This window comes from Orycteropus afer, unplaced genomic scaffold (genome assembly GCF_000298275.1).
Source record: "Orycteropus afer afer isolate SDZICR_OR568_19922 unplaced genomic scaffold, OryAfe1.0 scaffold00021, whole genome shotgun sequence".
NCBI lineage: Eukaryota > Metazoa > Chordata > Mammalia > Tubulidentata > Orycteropodidae > Orycteropus > Orycteropus afer.
The window spans coordinates 13100075-13124313 of record NW_006921608.1 but is presented as its reverse complement, the minus strand read 5'-3'; the positions used below and the strand labels follow the sequence as shown (position 1 = coordinate 13124313).

Genomic DNA, 24239 nt, shown 5'->3' with positions numbered 1-24239 from the left:
GGCCAGACTTCGTCTCACCTATTTTGGTCATGTTGTCAGAAGGGACCATTTCCTGGAGAAGGATGTCATGCTTGGTAGGGTGGAGGGTTGACGAAAGAGGGGAAGGCCTTCAATGAGATGGACTGACATGGTGGCTGCGATGATGGGCTCAAGTGTAGCAGGGATCATCGAGCTGGTGGGATCAGGCAGTGTTTCTTTCTGCTGTGCATGGGGTCACTATGAGTCAGAAATAACTCGATGGCACCTAACAACAGCAGCAGGGTTGAGTTGAAAGCAGAATCCTATCAAGAATTATTGAAAGTTTCCCCCTATCCAGGTTAGAAAGGAGCCCTGGTGGCACAGTGAATAAGTGCTCAGCTGCTAACCAAAAGTTCAGCAGCTCAGACCCACCAGCTGCTCTGCAGGAGAAAGATGTGGCAGTCTGCTTCCATAAAGATTTATAGCCTTGGAAACCCTATGGGGTAGTTCTGCTCTGTCCTGTAGGGTCACTATGAGTTGGAATTGATTCGGTGGCAATGGGTAGAGGGGTTAGAGGACCCTCCACTCCATCCTTTACTAGATCCCGTCTTTGGCCCCTCAAGTCAAAGGAACATGGACTGAGCCACCAGAAAGGCTGAGTGATTGCTTTCACTTGTAATCACCTTCAAGTTCAGCCTGTGGTTTCTTACACTGCCTCATGGTGAAACTGTGAGAGCAGGGTTATTTTTTTGTTATTCACCACCACTACCACCACCACCACCATTGTACTTGAGGTGCAAATTTACAGAGCAGAATTTGTTTTACATTCAACATTTCATGTACATTTGGCTTCACTCCCCAGTTACCGTCCCCAACCCTAACCCACTCTCCTCCCCACCCTTCCAAGTAACCCCTGCCCCCCATGCCCTTCTCAGTTATGCACTCCTCTCTGCCCAGCTTCTCCTCCGTGTGAATGTTACCCTCTGGTTCCCCATGCTGACTGCTCCAAGGGATGTATCTCTGTAGAGTAGGTGGGTGCATCGGCCTGGGTTCAGTGTTCTGTATGTAAGTCTTATTTACTGTTGGGCTGAGATCCAGCCCTTGGGAGTGAGTTTTCTCTCAGGCCTGAAGTGTATCCCAGGGCCATAGTCTTGGGGGTCTCACCAGACTTTCTCTGACCAGTAATTCTGGTCCTTATTGTGTTTTTGGATTTTGTTCCATGTTTTTCCTCCCACTCTATCCAGGATCTCCAGTTTTGATCCCTTCTCGAGGGGTTGGCATTGGTAGCCAAGCACCATCTAGTTCTGGTCTTGAGGTTCATCATGTCCTAGGGCTGATTGTTTGCAAATGCCCTTGGTTTTCTTCACTCTTTTTCACTTCCAACTATAGGAGGCCATTAGCTGCATCTTAGATGGCTGCTGAAAAGCTTTTAAGACCCCAGTCGCTACTCATCAAAGTAGGTTGTGGAACAAGATTTTCACGTATTTTGTTGTGCCATTTGAGTCGGGTGCCCCTCGATACTGTGGTCCTGAGTCAGCAGATCGGTGGCTCTCTCTCTCAGTGTCTGGCTGCCTATGAAGGGTTGCAATGTGTCTTTCTTCTGTTACAGGGTTTTTGTAGCCATTTTACAGCAAAGCATATATGCGCGAAGGAAGTTTTTCCAGATTTGCTGATCTTCTCTGCAGTTTTATAAACAGTTTAAGTGACTAGCTTGGTGGTTAAAAGTGTAGCCTGTGACTAAAACTTCCTAAATTCACATCCTGGCTCCTCCACTTAATAACAGCTGTGTGACCTTGGGAAAAACTCCTTAACCTCTGTGCCTCAATGTCCTTCGAGAAGAGGATAAAAACTCTTAGTATAAGAGTTTTTAGTGTAACTAGAGTTCTTAGTGTAACTCTTGGTATTATAATGACTTTTAAATAATTTCATATAGGTAGAGTTTGTTGCATAGTCCCCGGTACACAGTAAACACTCAAAATATATTGCCTGTAATAATCCCATACCACTAATTGCCTTATTATTAAAAAGTGAGGGCACAGTAAAGGGTTGACCTCTTCCCCTTTTCCCCTTCCTGCTTATTCTATGAAATGGATTAGGAGGTGGCTGAGCAGGCCCTCTCCACCTGAGGAATTGTTCCTTCCTCCCTAAGCTGTGTTGCCTGACTTTTAGAGGAAGGCATATGGAAGATTCTGGTTTGTTAAATTGTGAACTAAATAAATTCACAGCCTGACTGTGGTGGACTAAACCCAGTCTGAACATTGTTTTGATGATAGTAATGCAGTAAAGCACTCGCCTGCTAACCAAAATGTTGGCTATTCCAACCCACTAAACACTCCATGGGAGAAAGATGAGGCAGTCTGCTTCCATAAAGATTTACAGCCTTGGAAACCCTATGGGGCAGTTCTACTCTGTCCTGTGGGGTCACTGAGAGTCAGAATCGACAGGATGACAGTGGGTTTTCAATTTAAACAGAGTCCTCATTATGCTTAGATAATTGGTAAATATCAGTGCAAAGAACTTTATAATGAGGGTGGGGTTTCCTTTGCAGTCCAAATAAAACTGTTCCAGGTTGAAGGTTTTCCATTTTCTGAAGATTTTTTAGTCCTTAATGGGAGCTTTTGTTGTTTCAGGTGCAATTGCTGGTATAGTCGATCAACCAATGCAGAACTTCCAGAAAACATCGGCGACTCAGGCTTCAGCAGGACACAAGGCCAAAGGTGTTATCTCGGGTGTGGGGAAAGGCATCATGGGGGTGTTCACAAAGCCCATTGGAGGAGCTGCTGAGCTCGTGTCACAGACCGGCTATGGTAAGCTGTTGGGAGACGGGTCAGGGCAACTCAGACACAGCCGACTACTCTGTGTTGTTATACCCAAGGAGCATGGTAGAGTAGAAATAAACAGTAGCTCTTTTTCTTACCTCCTTATGCTTTACATAAAGAATAGAATTATATTTATAATCAAAGTGTAGAACCAGGAAATCAATAAGTAATTGCAGTATATGTATGTTACAGAATCTTTTTATAATATGTTAAATAAAATAGACTTTGATGAAAGTAATCAGAGTTTGAGTGTAGTATGGAGAATATTTTACAGCAGAGGGCTATAGGGTTTGTTTTTCAGTGATAAATGTGGAAGATAGGTTCTAAGACAGGAAGCGCCCTGTAAATTACGTCGCAGGGGTGTGTGTGCATGCAGACACATTTGCTGGACAGTTCTTGGTGTTCCTTGCTTACAGCTGCAGCACTCCAGTCCCTGCCCCACTGTCACATGGCCTTCTTAGAAGGACACCAGTCATTGATTTAGGGCTCACCCTGATCCATATGACCTCATCTTAACTCATTACATCTGCAAAAAAAACCTTTTTTTTTTTTCACATCCTGAGGCTCCAGGTGGACATGAATTCTGGGGACCCTAGTCAACCCAGTACAAGTGCCTTTCTCACCTGCAGGCACCATCCCGCTCCTTGTGGCTGGGCCAGGCCTCCCAGCCAGTGGAGACAGAGGCACATGATCGGCACCTAAAACCTTGTGACCAAGCAGACAGCTGTGGAGAACTTGGGCTGTGGCAATCCATGCACTTAGGGGTCTGCCCAGGGCACTGTCCCCTATGTGTACAGTGAACACATGAGTAATGGGGTGTGGGAGAAAGCACCTCCTCCCATGCAGCTTTTCTGCATTCTCGCCAAAGCACATTAAAGTAATTTTTAACAAGCAGGTGACCATAACTGATACCTTTTCACTTAAAACTGGCTGCAAATTTTGGTTGTGAAACGGCCTGTCTGGCTACTGGCACAACCTACAGGAGCATGCTCCAGTTGATAAAAACAATCAGCCTGTCCACCCATGAGCACTCTGCCATCTGTATCTGACCAAAAAGTCTGCAGGATTGATCTTCCTGCAGTATCCAGCCCCTGAGAAGACCTGACAAGAGACAACCAGGTCAGGGCCTAAGACCAGTTTCTGAGAGAGAGCAGGGAGACGAATGCCCACTTCAGGCGACCGTCCGGAAGGAGGCTTTAAGAGACCACACAGACATGACATGTGTTCCTCTATGCTGTTCCCCGCCCACCTCTCTATTTCTGCCTCTCTCCTGTGACATTTTCACTCACAGGGAAACCGACAATAGAATTGCTGCAACTTAGAAGTGGGAGAAATTAAACTCTCATTTACCAAATGCTTGCACATTAATAAAAACACTATTCCTTTTGATATAGATTCCAGTGAGTTAAACTTCATATTATTATTATTATTATTATTATTATTGTGATTTGGGTTTGAACCACCAGCCTTCTGGTTAGCAATCAAGTGCCTTAGATACTACACCACCAGAACTCAGGAGTGGGTTCAATTCCAGACCTGAAGAGCAGCAAGGGGCCATAGTTTCAGTGGTTCCATCAGGTTCTATTAGACCAGGAAACCTGGTTTTTGTTTTGTTTTTTTAAAATGATTGAGTTTTGTTCCACATTGTTCTCCCACTCTATCCAGGATCTCCTACATAGATCCCCCTCCAAGTGGCTGACAGTGGTAGCCGGGCACCATCTAGTTCTTCCGGTCTCATAGTCATGTAGGCTGAGAATTGCATGGTGTACCACTTACTTAAATCAGTTGTTTCCATGAATCTTTGGTTTTCTTCATTCTTCTTCACTCTGAACAAGGAGAGCATCATTGCATCTAGATGGCCCCTTGCAAGCTTTTAAGATCCCAGTTACTTCTCACCAAAGTAGGATGTGCAACAATGCTTTTGTGTAGCATGTTATGCCAGGTGAGCTTGATGTCCCCTGGGACTATGGTCCCGAGTCCACAGGTCCAACTGCTCACACCCTGTGAGTAGCTGGCTGTGGCTAAGAAGTGACTAAAACCTTATCCCTTGTCAGCTCTACTATATACCTGGGAATTTTTACAGAACATACCAGTACACTTGTAGAAATACTGTCTGCCAATCCTGTACGTGGTGTTGGGCACACTCCCCCCTACATAGACATACTGTCCACCCATCAATAAATAAAAACAATCAGCCTGTCCACCCATCTATCCATGTTTGCCTTCACTGACAGTGCAGTACTGTATGTGCAAAAGGTTCATTTTTGTTGGCTGTACCTCCCATGTACCTCTGTCTTTCCCCTTCCTCAATGCCACCGTGAAACTTCATGAACTCTTGGTTTTGAAAATGGCATTGTCCCTCGCTGTTTCCCAGGGCTCAGGGACTCTCCCTTATATAATAAGAGCATCTCAGAACTGAGCTTCACATGGCCTTTTTGCTTTCCATCATTCTTGTAAAACTTTTATTACCGCACTGAAGGTTTTACAAACCACTAACTCTTCGTCTAATGACTGTGCCTTGTTTATAAACATTTACAAGCCCTCAGGAAGCACACACACTGTACCATCTTTGGTCCTGCAGTCTCTTTGGAGGCCTGGGTGGCTGCTGGTGGTGCCCTCATTTGATGCTGGCACCAGGGAGCACATGTAATAAACCCGAGGCCCCAAGAGGGCTCATAAATGTGTATGGGTTCATGTTTAACAGCTGGATTAAGTCACTTAACATGTAAATACTGTATCTAGGCAAACTGTGCCTTTGTGTGTATCTGTGTGTTGTTTTTTACTTGACCAGTCATAGCACAGATAGAGTATTTTAGTATTAAGGAGTTTTAACTTTTCAACACAAAAATTATAAACGTGTAAGCTCTTGTTCTAGACCAAGTACCCTAAGCGGCACTATGCTTCCTCTACTTGCTCATCTCGTCTTTGCCTTGTAGCTCGTGTCAGATCACCAGGGTTAAAAGCATGTGTGTTTAATGATTATTCTGTACACTTGCTTCCAAAGATGTGACTTCATTTTGGATCTGTAACATTTTATGGATGGCTCTAAGCAGATGACATCACTGTAACAGGGAACTGTTTCCAGGAAACAACTAGTGAAACCCTCTTCCTTCTCTTACCACAGGTATTTTACATGGAGCTGGACTTTCTCAGCTTCCCAAACAGCGCTATCAGCCAAGTGATCTACACGCTGACCAGGCTCCAAACAGCCATGTCAAATACGTCTGGTAAAATTACTGAGACATTCAATTTTATATTGCCATTGCAAAATAGGTCCTGCCTGCTTGCTCTCAAGCTAACAGGCCATGCTTCCAGGGGAGCCCAGGCGCAGCAGCTATATTTGGCTATCAGGCAGCACAAGGGCATCCTGGAGCCAGAGGCTGCTGTTCCCAGACACGGGGTTGCAGAGTCTGCTCCGTCCTTACCATCAGGCAGAGGGTGCACTAGCAGAGAACCTGGCCCGTGAGCAGACCCACAATTCTCTGTGGAACCACTGTTCTACTTATTCTCTTTAGAGAGTAGGCTCAGACTCATAGCAACCTTACGTACAACAGAACATAAACGTTGCCCTGTCTAGTGGCAGTGTTTTTAATTGGATGTGACATCTCTAATGAGAAGAAAAGGGTTTAACTGAGCAGAGGGAAATATTTGTCCCTAAGAGCAGCAGGTTCCGTCAACCAGAATACATTTGAGAATTAAAGGAAAATTACATTTCAAGCTAAAATTAATAACCAGACTGATGGGGCCCTTTGCCCTATGAAGCTGTGTGTGGAGTTGCTGCTACCTTTGGGACAAAGTGACCCATCCTTTCAAAGCAGACTTCCCACACCACTTTTCTCTTTTTAAACAGGAAAATGCTCCAGTCTCTGGGCCGACCAGAAGTCCACATGGCCCTGGACGTGGTTCTGGTGAGGGGCTCAGGGCAGGAGCACGAAGGGTGCTTGGTGCTGACATCGGAAGTGCTGTTTGTTGTGAGCGTCAGTGAGGACACACAGCAGCAGGCCTTCCCCGTCACAGAGATGGACTGTTCACAGGACAGCCAGCGAAAGAACCTGCTCGTCGTCCAGCTCAAGCAGCCAAGAGTAGCCTGTGACGTGGAGGTACGTTTCAGAAAACATGCTGGCCAGGGCAGCTGCCAGGGAAGTCGAGCCATGTGCTGGTCACAGTCACCCAGGGCATTTATGAGCCGGGTGGCCAAGAGAGCTGCCAGGCAGAGGAAAGTGTGTTGCGGCACGAGGCCACTGCACAGGGTGTTGGGAAGCCCCCATCCACGTGCATCTGAGCCTTTTCCGGGACAGCCAAGGAGTAAGCCAGGTGGACTCATAACCTGAGGTTTAGCTGCCAAGTGAACAGAACAAGACTGATCTGATAGTCCTGGACTAGGGCCCTGGAGTGGACAGGACAATGGTGCTTTAAAATGAGTAGGTTGGACAGGGGAGCTCTAGTGGCGTAGTGCCTAAAGCATATGACTGCTAACCAGAAGGCTAACAGTTCAAACCCATCAGCCACTCCTCAGAAAGAAGACTGGGCAATCTACTTCTGTAGAGATACTGCCTCAGAAACCCAAGGAGGGGTCACTGTGAGTCAGATCCAACTCAATGGCAATGAGTTTGGTTTTTGGTTGAGAGGCTGGAACACGGAGGTCCAGGATCGATCAGGACACCAATTCCAGGCAATTACTTCATGGCAAATCTGGTACAAATGTCTGAATTCTATAAGGCAGATCCCAGTTGAAATGTAGTCTCGGAGTGGCTACAGCACGTCCTTGAGGACAGCAGATGACTGAAGAAATGAGGGGTATCATGAAATGAAATGAGGTGTGGGCAGGAGGCCAGACTTTTACAAGCTTACAAAGGGGGGTTTTAACTCCTTCCTTCAGTCCCAGTGATCTCTCCTCCACCCCCCATTCATTGTGCTGTATTGTGTGGCTCAGTGCTCCGTTCCCTGTGGGTTCATCCTGTGGATGCTGCTTAGGCTCTTGGTATAACCTCCTAGACCCACAACTCAAGATGTGCCGGTTGCTGGCCAAACCTAAGCTGATGTGGTAGGAGTGCTCAGGTACCGCATACCAGGCGAGCACTGACCAAACCAAACCAAACCAAACTCACTGCCATCCAGTTGATTCAACTCACAGTGACCCCTCCTTGGGTTTCCAAGGCAGTATTTCTACAGAAGTAGGTTGCCCAACCTTCCCCCAATTTCCTGCAGTGCAGCCAGGGGTAAGCACATCGCCCCACTGGAAAGCTGCTCTGCCCTGACCTCCAAGCTGATTGCTTGATCCACAAGGCCCCAAGAGCTGGCCGATGAAAGACATCTTTTTCCACAGAGGAGGGAGTATCAGTGGCAAGATGGAGACTGCTGGTCCTAATCTGGGGACTGAGTGACCCCTGCAAAGGGCAGCAAACTTGCCTCTAGCAATTTCTGCCTGATTCCTTCTTTCATTATCTCCTTCCTGCTGTGGGAGCCTGTGTCTCCCTCACACCACTGTTTGGGTAAAATTATCTGAGAAGATGGAAGGCAGCCAGCCACAACAGCTCTGCAATGTCTCCAGTTTCCTGGATCATCATCAGTCAGGCAGGAAGCTGGGGCCTGGCACGAGGACGACACTGCTGCTTCGAGTTGATGACTTTCTGGGAATAAACAGAGGTCAGATGTCCAGGCTGACTTTATTAGATCTGCCAAAATCTTCTGATCCAGTTGACAATAAAACAGCGGTGATCTGGCTACAGGATTTGGCAGGGGATAGTATTATCATCGTCAAGTCCTGAGTCCTTAATGAGAAACCTCCAAGGCTCTAAGGAGTTATCTGTGACCATCATTATTCCTTAGCTGCTTGGGAAATATTTCAGATCTTAAACTATTAGGGCTGGAGATTCATCTTTTGCTGTTAAACTTTGTCCCGTCTTCAATTGTGATTCTTCTCTGCTTTGCTTTCTGTTTGAAGGTCCTGTGGGGAATTATCATGGCTGGAGGGGAACAGACCTCAGTTTCTCTAAGGGTTACTCAGATGATAGCAGGAACCACAGATGATAGCTGGAGATGGAAGTCGCCAAGGCTCAAACTATGGAGTCACTCTGACTTAAAAGTCAGAAGCACTGAAACTCTGGACACCATGCTTGACACTGCTCTCCACTGTGTCTAGGGATAAAAGCAGGTTGGGATTAAGGCGTGGATAAAACAGAGGCGGGGAAAGATGACTGAGAGCAGGGACACTGCAGGGCAGTGACTGAGGCAAGCACTGAGCTTACACACAGCACGAGACAGGACAGAGTGGCCATCCAGCGGGCCTTGGGCCTCCACATTCGCTCTGTTACACACTCTACCCCACCCCCGTCCTCATTAGAAATTATTACCCGTTAATCTACAGATTCATACTCCTACCTTCCCTGTTCGTTCACTCAGAACAAAACCTAACCTACAGAACAAAATGCTTTTTTTTTTTCCCCCGTTTGAGACAGTAAAAACCTTCATTAAGACTGACGTAACCCAGTGGATTTTAAAACTCAAAGGTGGGAGAAAGCGTGCTTCGGCGGTGGCACCGAGTGGCCCTCAGGCACAGTGCCTGCGTTGCTGGTGTACACCAACACAATCCAGAGAGAGATCTAGGGTAAGACGCCCATCTGCTGTCTTCCAGTGAAAACTAAGAGCAAGACTTTAAAATCTTTCTATTAAAGGGTTTTTCTGGTTACTGCTTTTGCTTTAGATGCTAAGAAACATAGCTTCTTTGAATTTTGGAAGGAATTTATTTGTACATGACATCATTCAGTACATTCAAATATGGCAAGATTCAGATTTTTTTTTTTAAATCGGCATTTGCTTTTCTTGGTCAGATGCAGCCATTTTTAGGGTAATAATTGCTTAATATGCCTGGCACATTATTGAAATCCCTTATGAAAGGCTCAAAATGAGTCAGGAAGGTCAGCTTACTCCTTGGCCGGGTTCCTTTCACAACATGGCTTTTCCTGTGCTGCTGCCCAGGAGGAGCAGTTAGGACTTCCTATGTACTCAGAGCTCACCAGCTGAATCCTGGCCCCAGCACATGATGCCATCCCAACGCTGCTTTCTGCTGGTGGTACAGCTTTCATCTGTCAGGGATTCTTTGGGGGCTTTTATTTTCTTTCCCAAGCTTAAAACAGGCGATCTGAACTCTAACAGCTGCCCTACTTAAAGTGTGGCAGCCCCTTTACTAGCTCCTGGCATCTCACTGGTTTTCTGCAGGTTTCAGACACTCTTGTTACCTCTACTTTGCAAACTAAAAAGCCCTCATTAAGATGGTTGTAATTCTTCAGAGTGGCCTTCCTAACTTTTGGTAAGTAACAAATGCTGAAAGATCAGTGCCTGACATGGGCACTGTCCCACTTCACCTGATGGACACAGATAAGTGAGGAATTTCAGGGGGAAGCAGTAGTAACTCCAACTGCCTTTGAAGGGTGCTTTCTCAGAAAATCTCTTCAGAACTTAGGTGGTGTATCCCATGTCTCCTATTTGAGTTCCACTGAAGAGGAGCCAGACTTTTATGAACCATAAATGTACTTTGCATCCTCCCTGCACATAAAAATTTCCCTTTGCTCTGCCCAGATTTTCTGTTTTCTCTGGCTTTAAATCCTAGTATTTATAAAAACAGAAAATTGTTACACTTCAAGGTGTATTTATTTTTCAGTGCTCTGTCCAAAGCCACTGGTTTGAAAGACTTACACTTCTTCATTTTTTTGGGGTCAGACTGAAGAGGTTCAAGGAAAGACCAGCTAACAGAGCTTCTACTCCATGGTGCTGAGTTTAATACTGATTAGACTTAGGAGAAAAATGTTCTTGGGCTGGTTGGCAAAGAACAAGGACAGATATTTTAATAGTTAATGAGGAAAATGTTAAATTCTTAATGTGAACCATGGGAGTTTTCATGTAACACCAAATACACACTCAGAGGAAGGTGTCAAGTAGTCTTATGCAGAGCTTTTGTTACTGTTAAAATTTCAGTGTCGTCATTGCCACATCTCGGGGAAAGGAAAACACTGTTTTAGAGAGTATTTCAATAGATGATCTAAAAGACATAATGTACAGATGCATCACTGCAAAAGAAGTAATTTTATCAAGAGGGTTTGGCAACTTACGCAATCTTTATTTTTGGATCCCAGGTGGATGGAGTCCGAGAGAGACTGTCAGAGCAACAGTACAACAGGCTTGTGGACTACATCACGAAGACATCCTGTCACCTGGCGCCCAGCTGCTCCTCCATGCAAACACCACACCCCGTGGTACCTATGGAGCCCCTCCCCTCCACTGTTAAAACATACCACTATTTGGTTGATCCGTACTTTGCGCAGGTCTTCATTAGTAAGTTTACTATGGTGAAAAATAAAGCCCTCAGGAAGGGGTTCCCTTGAGCCCCGAGGTATTCCTCTTCCAAAATTCATTCACTCTTACCCTCTCCTAAGGTACTTTAAAATGGAGTGGGGAAAAAAATAAAGTTATTCTTTTCACATTGGGGGAAATGATGCCATAGAGACAAAATGCATTCCTTTTTGCTAATATTTTTACTAAACTTAGAACATTAATGTAAAAAGGGTCAGGCCTTCAAATGAGGGCTACCTTCCCAGTTGCATCTGTTTTTTGGCTGAGAAACCATCTCTGCCTAATACTCTTCCAAAGGTTTGGATTTTTTTAAAGGAAATGCTTAGGTAGGAAGATGCTGTTTACCTTGTTAAATCTGTTACTTAACTGTTGATGCTGTTCTTTTCATGAAAGCTATGATGATGTACCTTCTGAAGTCTGCATTTTCCAGTTTACAAAACACTCTAATTAAATGACTGGCCAGGTACATTTTGGAAAAAGTACTGTGTTTCACTAGGCAAGGCAAGCTTAGTGTGAACCTTTTGTAACTATCAGTGAAAAGACAGACAGACTGCTCAGGTGTGTTTCCTTAGTTCCATAAATAACACATACTCCCTCTGAAACTGCCTTGTGAAAGGGGTCTGACCACAGTGCACCTGAGATGACAATAGGCCATCCATAGGGTTTTGTTCAAGATCCTTGGTCACCAGCCATCATCTTAAAAATTCAATCAATCAGTATCTCATATTCTAATTACTCAAACTGATTGATTGATTACTTCCAAATTTGGGCCTACAACTTCTCACCTATAATTGTGAGACACTAAGAAAATAAATGTTACTTCAGATGCCTACTCTTCTTGAACTAAGTCTCATCACATATGTTGCTTGTCATAAGTGAGTTTCTCAAAAGCAACAATGTTAATGGAGAGTTTGGAGGCTGAATATAAGAAATGGTTCCTTCATTAGTTTGGTGTGTAACAGTCACTTAAGAAAATGAGTTTTGTCAACTTCAAGAGTAACTGTTTTTAAGAATGTAAATATGTATTCTAGTATCTTTTATGGTAATTTTGCATACTACTTCTAAGAATTGCTGTATAATTTAAAATAAAAGGTACCCATGAACAACTACTGATTGCACATAAATGTCTATTCCTACCAAGAGTTTTACCATGCAATTTTGTTCACTGATAAACATGGGTTTGATATAATTCACATCACTAAATCTCAAGAATTCTGCAGCTGACTTTAAAATGATTTGAACTCTTAATAAAGTGACAGTGATTAAACTAGCTTTGGCTAAAATAATTTTTAAAGCTCTCTGTAGTAAGCACTTTGATCACAAAAAGACTTAATAAAAGTGAGATAAGTCCTAAGATAATAATAAACCTCAGAAAAAGTACCATACTCTAAGCCATTGACAAGTAATTTACAAGAACTGTTTTCTTACGTACATATGCCAAATTCCATGAGCATGTTATTAGCTCTTCAGTAAAGTAATACTAAGTACAGAATCCAGTGAGCTACTTCATCTTCCTGATGGTTTGAAAGCCTACCACAGAATGGCAATGAAGACCAAGGACAGATTTTATTAGAAAGCCATCTCTGTCCCTTTTTCTAACACAAGGGTTAGAGCCCATGGCATACTAGTCATGTCGACCTCTTAAATCCATGGCTTGCCCAGAGCCAAGTAATCACACCTAGCAGTACACCTCAATGTAAAGAACAAAATGCCAGGGCTCTCAAAGATGTACTGAAACTATGAAATTTTTCAATCACTGATAACCAGTTATCTTCATTCATCAACTATATAAACACAGTTAAGTTCTGATGTTTTCAAATGCTCTAAATAATGATCGAACAAAAGACTTACTGTCCAAATTATTTGTTAATTGTTTATTTATCAAGAGAAACCATTCCTTAGTCCACACAGTCATTTTTCATAGTTCAGGAACATAGGTCAGTGACAACTCTTATGGAATTCAAGTCAAAGAAAGTCTGTGGAAAGAAACACAATGGCCAACTTAAAGACAAACATTCGCTCAATACTCACACTATCTATGAGATCACCTGAGGTCTACTCCTATGGAAGACCCCACACTGGGATCACTTACCTTCAGCCCCAGAAGCCCAGCTCGGGCTGGCTGGGCTCCAAGTTTATTCATTCTCCTCTAACATTCCTGACCGCCTCAACCAGCCCCTTTTCTGCTTTAGGCCCAGAACACCTTGCTTTCATGTAACAAACTCTGCTTTTTCCTCATCTCCCCAGTCCACCCCACTCCATTCCTTGTCATACCCCAAACTGTTCCTAACATCAGTCAAAACAAGAAGCCCCTCTGTTCTTGTCTCCAAATAAATTTTTCTCTTACCAGTTTGTTTGTAAACACCAATTTCACAAATAAAAAAGGTAAAATGTAACAAACAAAAATTAGCCCACTAACATTTTGATTGTGAAATACATACCCACTGTAGAAAATTTAAAAATTACAAAGTTACAAGTAGCCATTTTATGATTCCAAATACAACCTTTAAAATACTGAGTTCCCTTCAACCTTTTTTCTGTACATTTTTATACAGCATAGCTCAGTCCATAAAATATTCTTACTTTTCTATTATATCAAAATTTATTAATGTTACCTTGTGAACATCATTTCCAATGGATATAAGCCCACAGCATGAAAAAAAAAAATCCTAATTTCTCTATCAATTTTCCAATCATTGGAAATAAATGTTTCTATTTTTTCTATTAAAAATACCACTATGTATGCGTCTGTTTATCCTTAACATAAACACCTAGAAATGGAATGTTGTAGAATCAAATCTTTCACTAGGCAAAAATCAGTCAAAATTACTCTGTTATCGCTTAGAAAATTGATCTAAATCCAATGCAGGTGGTCTCCTCCCCACCACAGGTGTGTTGGAAAAAATACTTTTTTTTTTTTTTTTTTTTAAAGTGGAGATGCTAATACAACTAGAGGCATTCAGGACCATTTGCCTGAAAAAACAACAGATCCACACACTCCATGTCACATCAAACTCACTGTGGGCTGAGGGGTGGATAGAACCTATAAAAACTGTTCCCTCATTTTTTTTTGTTGAACTTTAGTTCAACAGCTGCATGACAAACTTTCAGAGTATGAACAGTTTTATAAGGTACACTTGGCACCAGCTTTCAAAAAAATTTGGTGAATTAGTCTTCAGCAGCACACTAGTCAGTCCTTTTCGAAGCACGACACCTTCTAAAGTGATTTTCCTCATGTCCACCTAGCAATTAATAGCATAATTTGAGAAACTATTTTGAATATTAAAAAGTAGCTTCAGATAAAATAAGCATATTACCTTTACATTCCCAAATCACTTTGCACTCTGAAAGACACCAGCTTTTCTCATCTCCTCAAAATCCTTCATGGAATCATAATTTCTGTAGAAATCTGCATATGCCTTCTTTCTGGGCTCAGCTACTCCAAACTAAAAAGTAACAGTTCATTAGAATTTTTTCTGATTATTAGAAATTTAATACCTAAAGAAAAAGTAAATCCTAGTCTGTTTGTATTCACCTTTGATTTGAACCCCATACTTCTACACGTCCTAAGACTTATAAAGACACGCCAACTACCCTGAAGACTTACAAGTCTAATTTATATGACAGTAACACCATAAATGGAGAAAAGACTGAAGTTGTCAAGGATTTCATTATTCCTGAATCCACAATCAACTCTCATGGAAGCAGCAGTCAAGAAATCAGACAATGTACTGTATTGGACAAATCTGCTGCAAAGATGTCTTTAAAGTGTTAAAAAGCAAAGATACCACTTTGAATTTATAAGGTGTGCCTGACTTAAGCTGTGATATTTTCAATCACCTCATATGCATGAGAAAGCTGGACAATGAATACTGAAGACCAAAGTAGAACTGATGCCTTTGAATTAGTGTTGGCAAAAAATACTGAATGTATCATGGACTGCCAGGAGAGGGAACAAATCTGTCTTGGAAGAAGTACCACGAGAATGCCCCTTAAAAGCAAGGATGGTGAGACTTCATCTTGCATACTTTTGTCATGTTATCAGGAGGGACCAGTCACTGGAGAAGGCTATTATGCTTGGTATAAAAGAAGGTCACCAAAAAAAAAAAAGAGGTAGACCCTCAATGTGATGGACTGACACAGTGGCTGCAACAATGGGCTCAAGCATAGTGATGGCTGTGAGGATGGCACAGGACCAGGCAGTGTTTCATTCTGTGGTACCGTACAGGGTTGCTCTGAGTTGAAATGGACCCTGTGGCACCTACCAACAAGGTCCTCTGGTGGCACAAATGGCCAAGTGCTCACTGCAGCCAAAGGACTGCAAGCCAAGAAGCACCTGAGAAACCTGGTAATCTGCTTCCAAAATGTCACAGCCTTGAAAATCCTATGGAGCAGTTCTACTCTGTACACATGGGGTTGCCATGAGTCAAAGTGAAATGATAACAACTAATAGCAGTAACTAGTGAACCTGGGGGAAAATTCCATTCAGAATAAACACTGTTCATGTGCCCCTTAACATCTAACCCATGCTCATGAATTTAGATTTATGGCAAATTAGCTTAACCAGAAATGATTTACTGGATGGCTACTTCATGTAAAGAACATAGACCTTGACTGTCAAAACAGTACAAACTGGTAATAAGAAAAAATACCCAGGCCTTCAAAAGTACTCAACACTAAGTAGTTAGGAGAAAGGAAGGAGTTCAATGTCTACTAAAGGCACTAAGGTTTACTCCTGTATCCTCAATGGTTCTGGGAACTTTCCTTCCAATCAAAGCCAAACAGCCAACTACTGTAAACATAAATGCTCTGACTCGTTTACCAAGCATTTCTTGATTTTCCATCCTAACACACTGACCATTTATCTAGAATGGTACAAGCTCCTAGTTTAACAGAAGAGACAGGCCTGGAAGTAAAATACAACGTGCCAAAGCTGTACAACAAAGTGCCTGAGAATCCAAGAGTGCAACTAACCCATCTTGGGGAATGGGTTACAGTCTCTAAACAAAGGATCTGAGCAGGCCCTGAGGATACAGTGGAATTTGCCAGACACTGAAGTGAAAGATAATCCTAGTATGCTGCAAAACTGTGGGAGAAAAAAGTACAACTAGGTAACAGTGAGCAGTTCTGAATGGCTAGTGAGTTGGGTACATTAGGAATGATGGAGAAATGATGCTGGCAAAGAGAGGGCAAAACAGAAAGGATCTTACAAACAAAACTAGTTTGAGCATTGGTGTTTTTCAGAAGTAACCCACAACCCTCGAGTAGGCCATGAAACCAATTAAAAAGGCTGCAGCTAGCACTTCAAAAAAAGAAAATATTTACTGTGTGTATAGACATTTATCAACTCTCTAAAACAAAAACAAACCCACTGTCATCCACTCTGACTCGTAACAACCCTACAGGACAGTACAAATGTCTGCTGCCAAGGCTGTAGTATTTATGGAAGGAGACTGCCACGTCTTTCTCCTGCAGAGTGGCTGGTGGGCTCAAACTACTGAGCTTTCAGTTCACGACTGACCTCTAACCACTGTTCCACCAGGGCTCCTTACAAACTCCCTAGACAAAGTTATGTGTATAGATTAACTGAATCACAATATAAAAATGTATTTTTAAAAAGTTTGAAAGCCAATGCACACTGGCAGTTAAAAGTGGCAAGAATCCACCCAAGAATTTATAAAGGCCTAACATGGGCAGTGACCAGGATGGAGTCAAGTAATGAGTTCATTCTATTTCCCTCTCCTCACCTCCATTCACTGACTCACCCACTTATCCTTTCATTCCACATTTATTTCATGCCCACTTGTCCCTGGATAACTATTAGCTGGAAGGTTGGCAGTTTGAACTCACTGAGAGGCACCTTAGAAGACAGTCCTAGGGATCTGCTTCTCAAAGGTCACAGCCTGAAAACCCTACAGCAGTTCTACTCTATACACACCGAGTCACCGTGAGTCAGAATTGACCTGAGAGCAACTGATGTGTGTCAGGCAACAGGAATCTCAAGGTCTCACACTAAAGGATTTATTCTTTGTGCTTGTCTCTTCAAAGGGTCCCAGAGCATGGCCCCAGTGTGGTACTTCTGCTCTTTAAGTTCTCCCAAACTTTCAAGGCTCAAATCCTACGTCCTTTATTGAAGAGCTGTAACCCACACCAATCTTTCTTCTGCCCAACAACACTACCTCCCAAACATGTCGCCCCCCATTTTTATCTTTCAATAGCCTGTAACTTTTTTCACCCCCCAACCTGACTCCAAGTTGTTATAAGGATAAAGATTTAGTCATATTAACTTTTGTATCCTCCAAAGCACTTGGAACTTCATAGTATCTAATATCCTACTTTATTTCAGACATGGTCTCTTATTCAGTAGGCACCTATTATTTGTATTTCTGGTGCCTACTTTTAGACAATAGGGTGCCACAGGTATTTTCCTCTGAGACTTAGTTTTAATTCTGGAATGAAGTTTCTGGCTTTCATGGAGGTTGGGGGTAACCCAACAGGTGTCCTTCTGAATCTTGAGCCCTGAATAAAATGGTCTTCTGAAAGTCACCATTAAGTCAAACAATGGTCTAGATAAACTAGTCAAAACTGGTTTGCCTTAGGCATTGGGCTCACCTGAAGAACTATTTTTGCATAGTCATTTTCCAGAACAAAAACTCCAAAGTCAGACATGAAGCTGTGTTTTAGGGTAAGTTGTTGTTATATGAACACCGTTCTGGCCATTTCCATCACAAAGCTAATAAAATGTAATTTAAGAATTGCAGAATTTTTTTTTTTTAATCTTGGGGACATTTAGTCAAAATATTACCTTGATTTGTAAATCATACAGTAAATAAACTTTTATCAAGTTCCATTATTGGCTTAATATGATTTTTGTTTTAATACTTGTCACAGAAGGGGAGGGGAAGAGGGAGAGAACACATCAAAGAGGGATTTTCTTCAAAAAAACTCTAAATTACAGTACTTATAAAAATAAACTTTAAAATCAAATACATATACTTTTTAACCTTACGCACAAAGTGAAAAACAAATATACATACCTTATAGAAAGTTGCAACCCCCAGAGACATAATGAATGCTCCTACGATATGCATTCGCAGACGCTTAGCCAGAAGGCCTCGCATCTGAGGTTTTGCCAAAGCACTGGAAGACATGGTGATTCTTTCCCCTGACAGGTAAAATTTTAAAAAAATAAATAAAAATCCTTAGAAAATAAGAATTCTTACACGCGATGTATTTTAGTACTTTGAAAGGCATAGGCAGTGGACTGACTCTTCCACAAAGCTAAGGGTGAGGCTTAGTTGGCGCCATCATTTTTCTCTCATATGCTTAACAATTACCCAAAATGTCCAAGATAACTGAGGCCCAACACTAGCAAACAAATTTACAAACAAAAATCTCCCAACTACAAAAGAGACAAGTATTGTTTTTGGACTGATAACTCTAAGTGCAAATGCTAACCATCAACTAATTTACTCTTCAAGACAACTCTGTTAAGGTTGCTGTTAGGTGCTGTCCAGTTGATTCCGACTCATTGCAACCCCACGTACAACACAACTGCCTGGACATGTGCCATCCTCACAACCATTATGCCTGAGGACACTGTTGCAGCCACTGTTGCCAACCCATCTCACTGAGAGTCTTCCTCTTTTTCACTGAGCCTCTACTTTACGAGGCATGTTGTCCTTCTCCAGGCACCAGTCCCTCCTGATAACATGACCAAAGTATGTGAGAGAAAGTGTCACCATCCTGCCTTCTAAGGAGCATTCCAGCTATAGTTCTTCCAAGACAGATCTGTTCATATTTCTGGCTGTCCACGTACATTCAATATTCTTTACCAACACCACCATTCAAATCAATCAATTCTTCTGTCTTCCTTATTCATTGTCCAGCTTTCTTATGCGTAAGAGGAGACTGAAAATACCATGGCTTGGGTCAAGTGACATCTTTGCACTTTACCACTTTAAAGAGGTCTTTTGAGGCAAATGTGCCCAAACGTTTCACTTCTTGACTGTTCCATGGGGTGACTGTGGATTCAATTAAATAAAATCTTTTACATCTTCGATCTTTTTCCCTGTTTATCATGATGTAGCTTATCGGTCCACTTGTGAGGATTTTTGTTTTACTGAGTTGTCCATACTGAAGGCTGTAGTCCTTGACCTTCATCAGTAAGTGCTTCAAGTAACTACCTTCGTGAGGTACTTCCTGCCAATATCCCCATTTTGTTGATGAAAAAACTAGTGCACACGTAGCGTAAGTAACGTTCCAAAGATCACAATGTAAACGATTAAACTCTGGTGGGAACGCTGGCAACTCGGCCTCGAGAGCCCATGCTCACACCTTCTACACTACACAATCCCAAGCCAGGGCCGGAAAGCCGCCGCTTCCGGCAGAGCTCCCCCCACCCCCAGCCCGTGGCCGGCGTGACGACCCTCTCCCACCCTCCTAATTCCAATCAAAAACGCTACCACTCAGTGAACGCCAACACTGCTTTAGCAGTGATGTCCCTTACGCCTCACGACCCCCTAAGGAAGAGACTACCGCCCCCTTTACATGGGTGAAAACGTTGGGATTAAACTGTCCAGTGACCTATCCAAGGTCACAGTCGCTCGTAAAACCGAAGCTGGAACCCGGTCCGCCGCTCTCCTGAGGCCGCGGCAGACGCGCGCAGGGGTCGGCGCGGACGAGGTCCGAGGGTCCCAGACGCTGAGATGCAGAATCGTGACTCAACCCCAAGACAGGCAGAGTGTTGTCACTGGAGAAGAGGCAGCTGTTGAAAGCAGAACGCGAGAAAACGAAAAAGCTAGCAAGTCTCACCTCAACACCAACGTCCTTCCCGAATGATGGAGAAATGGACGGCGCATTAGCAATGCGCAGGCGCAAACAGAGGAGTGAACCCTGAGACGGTGGCCGAAGAAGTTCAAAAGGTTTTCGGCTCACAGACCCGCCGTTCACAGGTGGCGCTGGCCTTCTTGGCTTGATTGTGTCTCCTCTATGACTTTGAACAAAAAACCTTAATCTCCGGAGACGATTTCCTTAGTAAATTGGCGATATTAACCTTACTCACACACAGAGTACTTATGACGACATTAGGATAGTTGAAGGTATTTATTTAGTGTGTAAATATTTTTTTTAAACGTACCCTACAAATAAAATACAAATTATTCTGGGTCCAAAAATTTCCTGAAACATCTTGGCGAATTGATACTTTCACTACAGCTACCCTTGCCTTTATAACCGCTTAGTTTTGGTAAGGGGAGAGTAAGAGCCAGCCGCAGACCTCTAGGAGTTCAGAGCCCAGCAGACTGATACCAATTCTGTAAGCATAGTGCCTAAGGCAAAAATTTGACTGCTAGCCAGAAGGCTGGCAGTTCAAACCCACCAGTTACTCCTCAGAAGATTGGGCAATCTACTTCTGTAGAGATACTGCCTTGGAAACCCAGGGAGGGGTCGCTATGAGTTGAATCCACTCCACAGCAGTGAGTTTGGTTTTGGGTTTTGTAAGGTGGAAGCTACCACAGCAATGTGGCCTGACTACTGCACAAGCAACTACGTGCCTTGCAGAGCAGAGCAAATTTTGATGGAAGAGGTGGCATTTGTGTAGGGTTTTAGATAAAGGGTAAACGTTTTGAAACATTGAAGGAAGGCAACATAAAGTTCATGGAAAATAATGTACATGAATGTTTTGGTTCTCTAGTGCCGGCTCTGGAAGAAAATACCACAAATGGATGGCTTTAACAAACAAGGATTTATTCTCTTACAGCTCAGGAGGCTAGTAGTCTGAGTTCAAAGTGCCAGCTCTAGGGGCTGGGTGGAGGCTCCTTGACCTTGGACTTGAGCTCTGCCTCTTGCTCCTGGCCCACTGAAGCTGGAGGCTTCTCTTAATTCATCAGCTGCTGGATGCAGAGGCTGACAAACCCAAGGTGGACAAGTCAAATGGCACAGTCCCCAAATTATCAAGCAACAAGGCAGGCCACCAGTTCAAGTCCAAAAACAGTCACAAGATCAGCAAACTACATGGCAGGCCACTGAGATGAAGACTCGGCCAAATGAAGGATCCAGATGAGCCAAAAAGCTAGAGACCTTTCTCAAAGCTTCTTCTTTACATACCAGAAGTAGACCACATCCTACTCAGCTGCTCAGAGTAGATCCCACGATAGAGTTGATTACCAGTCTCATCATGGGTAATAACTACATCTGGCTGCCCAGCCACTCAACACCAGCCCCAACCAACTTGGCACATAACCTTAACTACCACAATGAGTAAGGCCTTAGGAGGGCTAGGCTTGATTTTTATTGAGATTACTTGGCTTTGCATTGCATTATTTAAGGCAACTCAGCAAGGAGCTCTGGTAGCACAGTGCCTAAGGCATCTGACTGCTAACTAGAAAGTTGGTGGTTCAAACCCACCAGCCACTCTGCAGAAGCAAGACTGGGCAATCTACTTCTGTAAAGATTTACCACCTCGGAAATCCAATGGGGGTCTCTATGAGTCAGAATTGATTCAATAGCAATGGGTTTGGACTTGGACAGCAAGAACTGTGAAAGACAAAAAAGGCATAAGCCTTGACATTTATCACCTACTATGTACCAGGTTCTGTGACACAGTAGGATTAATCCAGTGTTGGCCTTCACAAAAGTCCACTCATATCCTCAACTTTGTCCTTAACATGGTAGCAGATGCTGGGAGAAGTGATGTTTTCAGGCCACACAGAAAAGTGTCTATTGAGACCCAAAAGGAGGACCTCATGGAATGGAATTCAACCTCAGCAACATTTTCCCCCCACTCAGGCTTCTTATTAAGGATTTAAATCCAAACCAACACCAAACTCACTGCTACTGAGTAGATTCCCACTAACAGTGACCCTCAGCTTAAAATCTCTTTACATGAGACCTGTCCAGACACCTTATCTCACAGTGGTTCACCTCTGCTCTTGGCTGCTCCTGAAATATTAGTGATTAGAACCCAGCAGCCCATCCAGGAAGATGTAGAAGTTAGCTTCCATAAATATTACAGCCTTGCACCCTATGGGCATTTCTACTGTGTCCTCTAGAGTCACTAAATTGGAATCTACTGGAAGGCAATGGGTTTGGTTTTGGTTTAATTTATCCCCACTTCTTATCCATCTCCACCCCCACCATTGGCCCAGAGAACAAGCAGTAAATCTCAGAGTTCACAGTTACTGTGTGCTGATAATATCTGGGAAAGCTTCAGGAAGAGATGGAAGACACATGGGAACAGGGCTAAGCCTTAGCCCCAAAGAGAAGGAGAGATGTCTGAGAGACAACATTGGCTGTAAGAATGTGCCAAAGACAGACACACTCAGAACAGAACTTGGCCTGAATTAAATGCTGACGGTTGTTTAGGAACATTGGGTGGTTGAAAAAGCACCCACCAGAGAAAAGGCCTGGCAATCTGCTCTGTAAAGATTACAACCTAGAAAACCCCTATGGGACAGTTCCACTTTGTCACATGGATCCATTATGAATTGGAATCAACTGGATGGCACCTAACAATAACAGACTCAGGGTGGCACGTGTGGGTTCTCTTCTAGAGCCCAACAGACCTGAATTGAGTCCCAGCTCCATTACCTTCTAGCTAGTAAATTACTTAACCTTTCTAAGCCTGCTTTCTCCTCTATAAAGTGGGGATGGTAATGGTACCCATTTCAAATTAAGTGTGAAAACATGTATGTTTTTGTTAATTTTTGTCAAGTTGGCTCCAACTCATACAACAGAACAAAACGTTGCCTGGTCCTGTGCCATCGAGTGTTGGCACCTGGTCTGATCGTTGTTATGCTTGAGTCCACTGATGCAGCATGACAACTGTTGATTCTGAGTGCCTTCCAACATTAAGGACTCGTCTTCCAGCAGCATATCAGACAGTATTCTTTTACGATCCATAGGGTTTTCCCTGGCTAACTTTCCGAAGCAGACTGCTAGCCTGTCTTTCTAGTCTGTCTGAATCAGGAAGCTCCACTGAATCTTGCCCACCAAGGGTGACTCTGCTGGTATTTGAAATACAGTGGCATAACTTTCAGCATCATAACCAGAAAGCAAACGCATTGCCATGGAGTTGATTCTGACTCATAGCAAACCCCTCTGGGTTTCTGAGGTGGTAAATCTTTATGGAAGTAGATTGCCCAGTCTTCCTTCCATGGAGTGGCTGGTGGGTTTGAACTGCCTCCAGCATCATACCAAAAAAAAAAAAAAAAAAAAAAAACCACTGTCGTGGAGTCGGATCCAACTGATCACGATCCCTCCTTGAGTTTCCGAGGTATTATCACTATGAAAGTAGATTGCCCAACCTTCCTTCCAAGGAGTGGCTGGTGGGTTTGAACTGCCAGCCTTCCGTTAGCAGTCAAATGCCTTAGGCACTACGCCACCAGAGCTCCTGTTTGTTGTTGTTGTTACGTGCCGTTGAGTCAGCCCCGACTCATAGCAACCCCTCCTTGGATTGCCAAGGCAATATCACTACGGAAGTAGATTGCCCAACCTTCCTTCTGAGGAGTGGTTGGTGGGTACCAGAGCTCCTGTTGTTGTTGTTGTTATTTGCCATCGAGTCGGCCCCGACTCATAGCGACCCATCCTTGGGTTTCCGAGGCAGTATCACTACGGAAGTAGGAATGTCCAACCTTCCTTCCAAGGAGTGCCTGGTGGATTTGAACAACCAGCCTTCTGGTTAGCAGTCAAGTGCCTTAGGCACTATGTTACCAGAGCTCCTAGCAACATGCAAATCACCACAGTATAACAAACTGACAGGTGATGGGGGCTGGTAAAACAATACTGTGGTTTCTTCTAAGTGACATTGTTAAGTGATCTAGCCCATGTGGTAAGTGATCATCTGAAAATGACCTGCAGCAGTGAGACACCATGTTCAACACAGCTGCCTGTGGAGGCTTGCTGGCTGGGCATCCTCCCAGAAAGCCAGTGTGTACTGGAGTGATCCCTCCCTGTCCATGATGCTATCTGGCATGGTGTGGTTTAAGGAAGAAATTGGTTGGGTGCTCTAAGCCTGACAGCTGCAGCACTGTTCCGTGTCCAAAGGGAGTTCTTTGCAGTTTGTGCCAAACAACAGGGGTGGTCCAGGGGAAATCTAACTCTGTTCTTAAAGGT

The 24239-nt window shown here is 43.5% G+C and overlaps 2 protein-coding genes across 2 annotated transcripts in view; one reads left to right on the top strand and one right to left on the bottom strand.

Moving 5' to 3' along the window:
- VPS13B (vacuolar protein sorting 13 homolog B) overlaps positions 1-11158 on the top strand; it is a 1115876-nt gene extending 1104718 nt beyond the window's left edge. Inside the window, exons 58-61 of the mRNA XM_007934836.2 lie at positions 2589-2765; positions 5902-6004; positions 6628-6877; positions 10910-11158. Of these exons, the coding sequence (XP_007933027.1) occupies positions 2589-2765; positions 5902-6004; positions 6628-6877; positions 10910-11158 (779 nt within the window). The remainder of the gene's footprint in view (positions 1-2588; positions 2766-5901; positions 6005-6627; positions 6878-10909) is intronic.
- Positions 11159-14458: 3300 nt separating this feature from the next.
- LOC103191932 (cytochrome c oxidase subunit 6C) lies at positions 14459-18277 on the bottom strand. The gene is made up of 2 exons (XM_007934832.1): positions 18164-18277; positions 14459-14572 (listed from the first exon to the last, which is right to left on the bottom strand). Exons 1-2 carry the CDS (start codon positions 18275-18277, stop codon positions 14459-14461), a joined length of 228 nt encoding a protein of 75 aa, XP_007933023.1.
- Positions 18278-24239: the final 5962 nt, after the last annotated feature.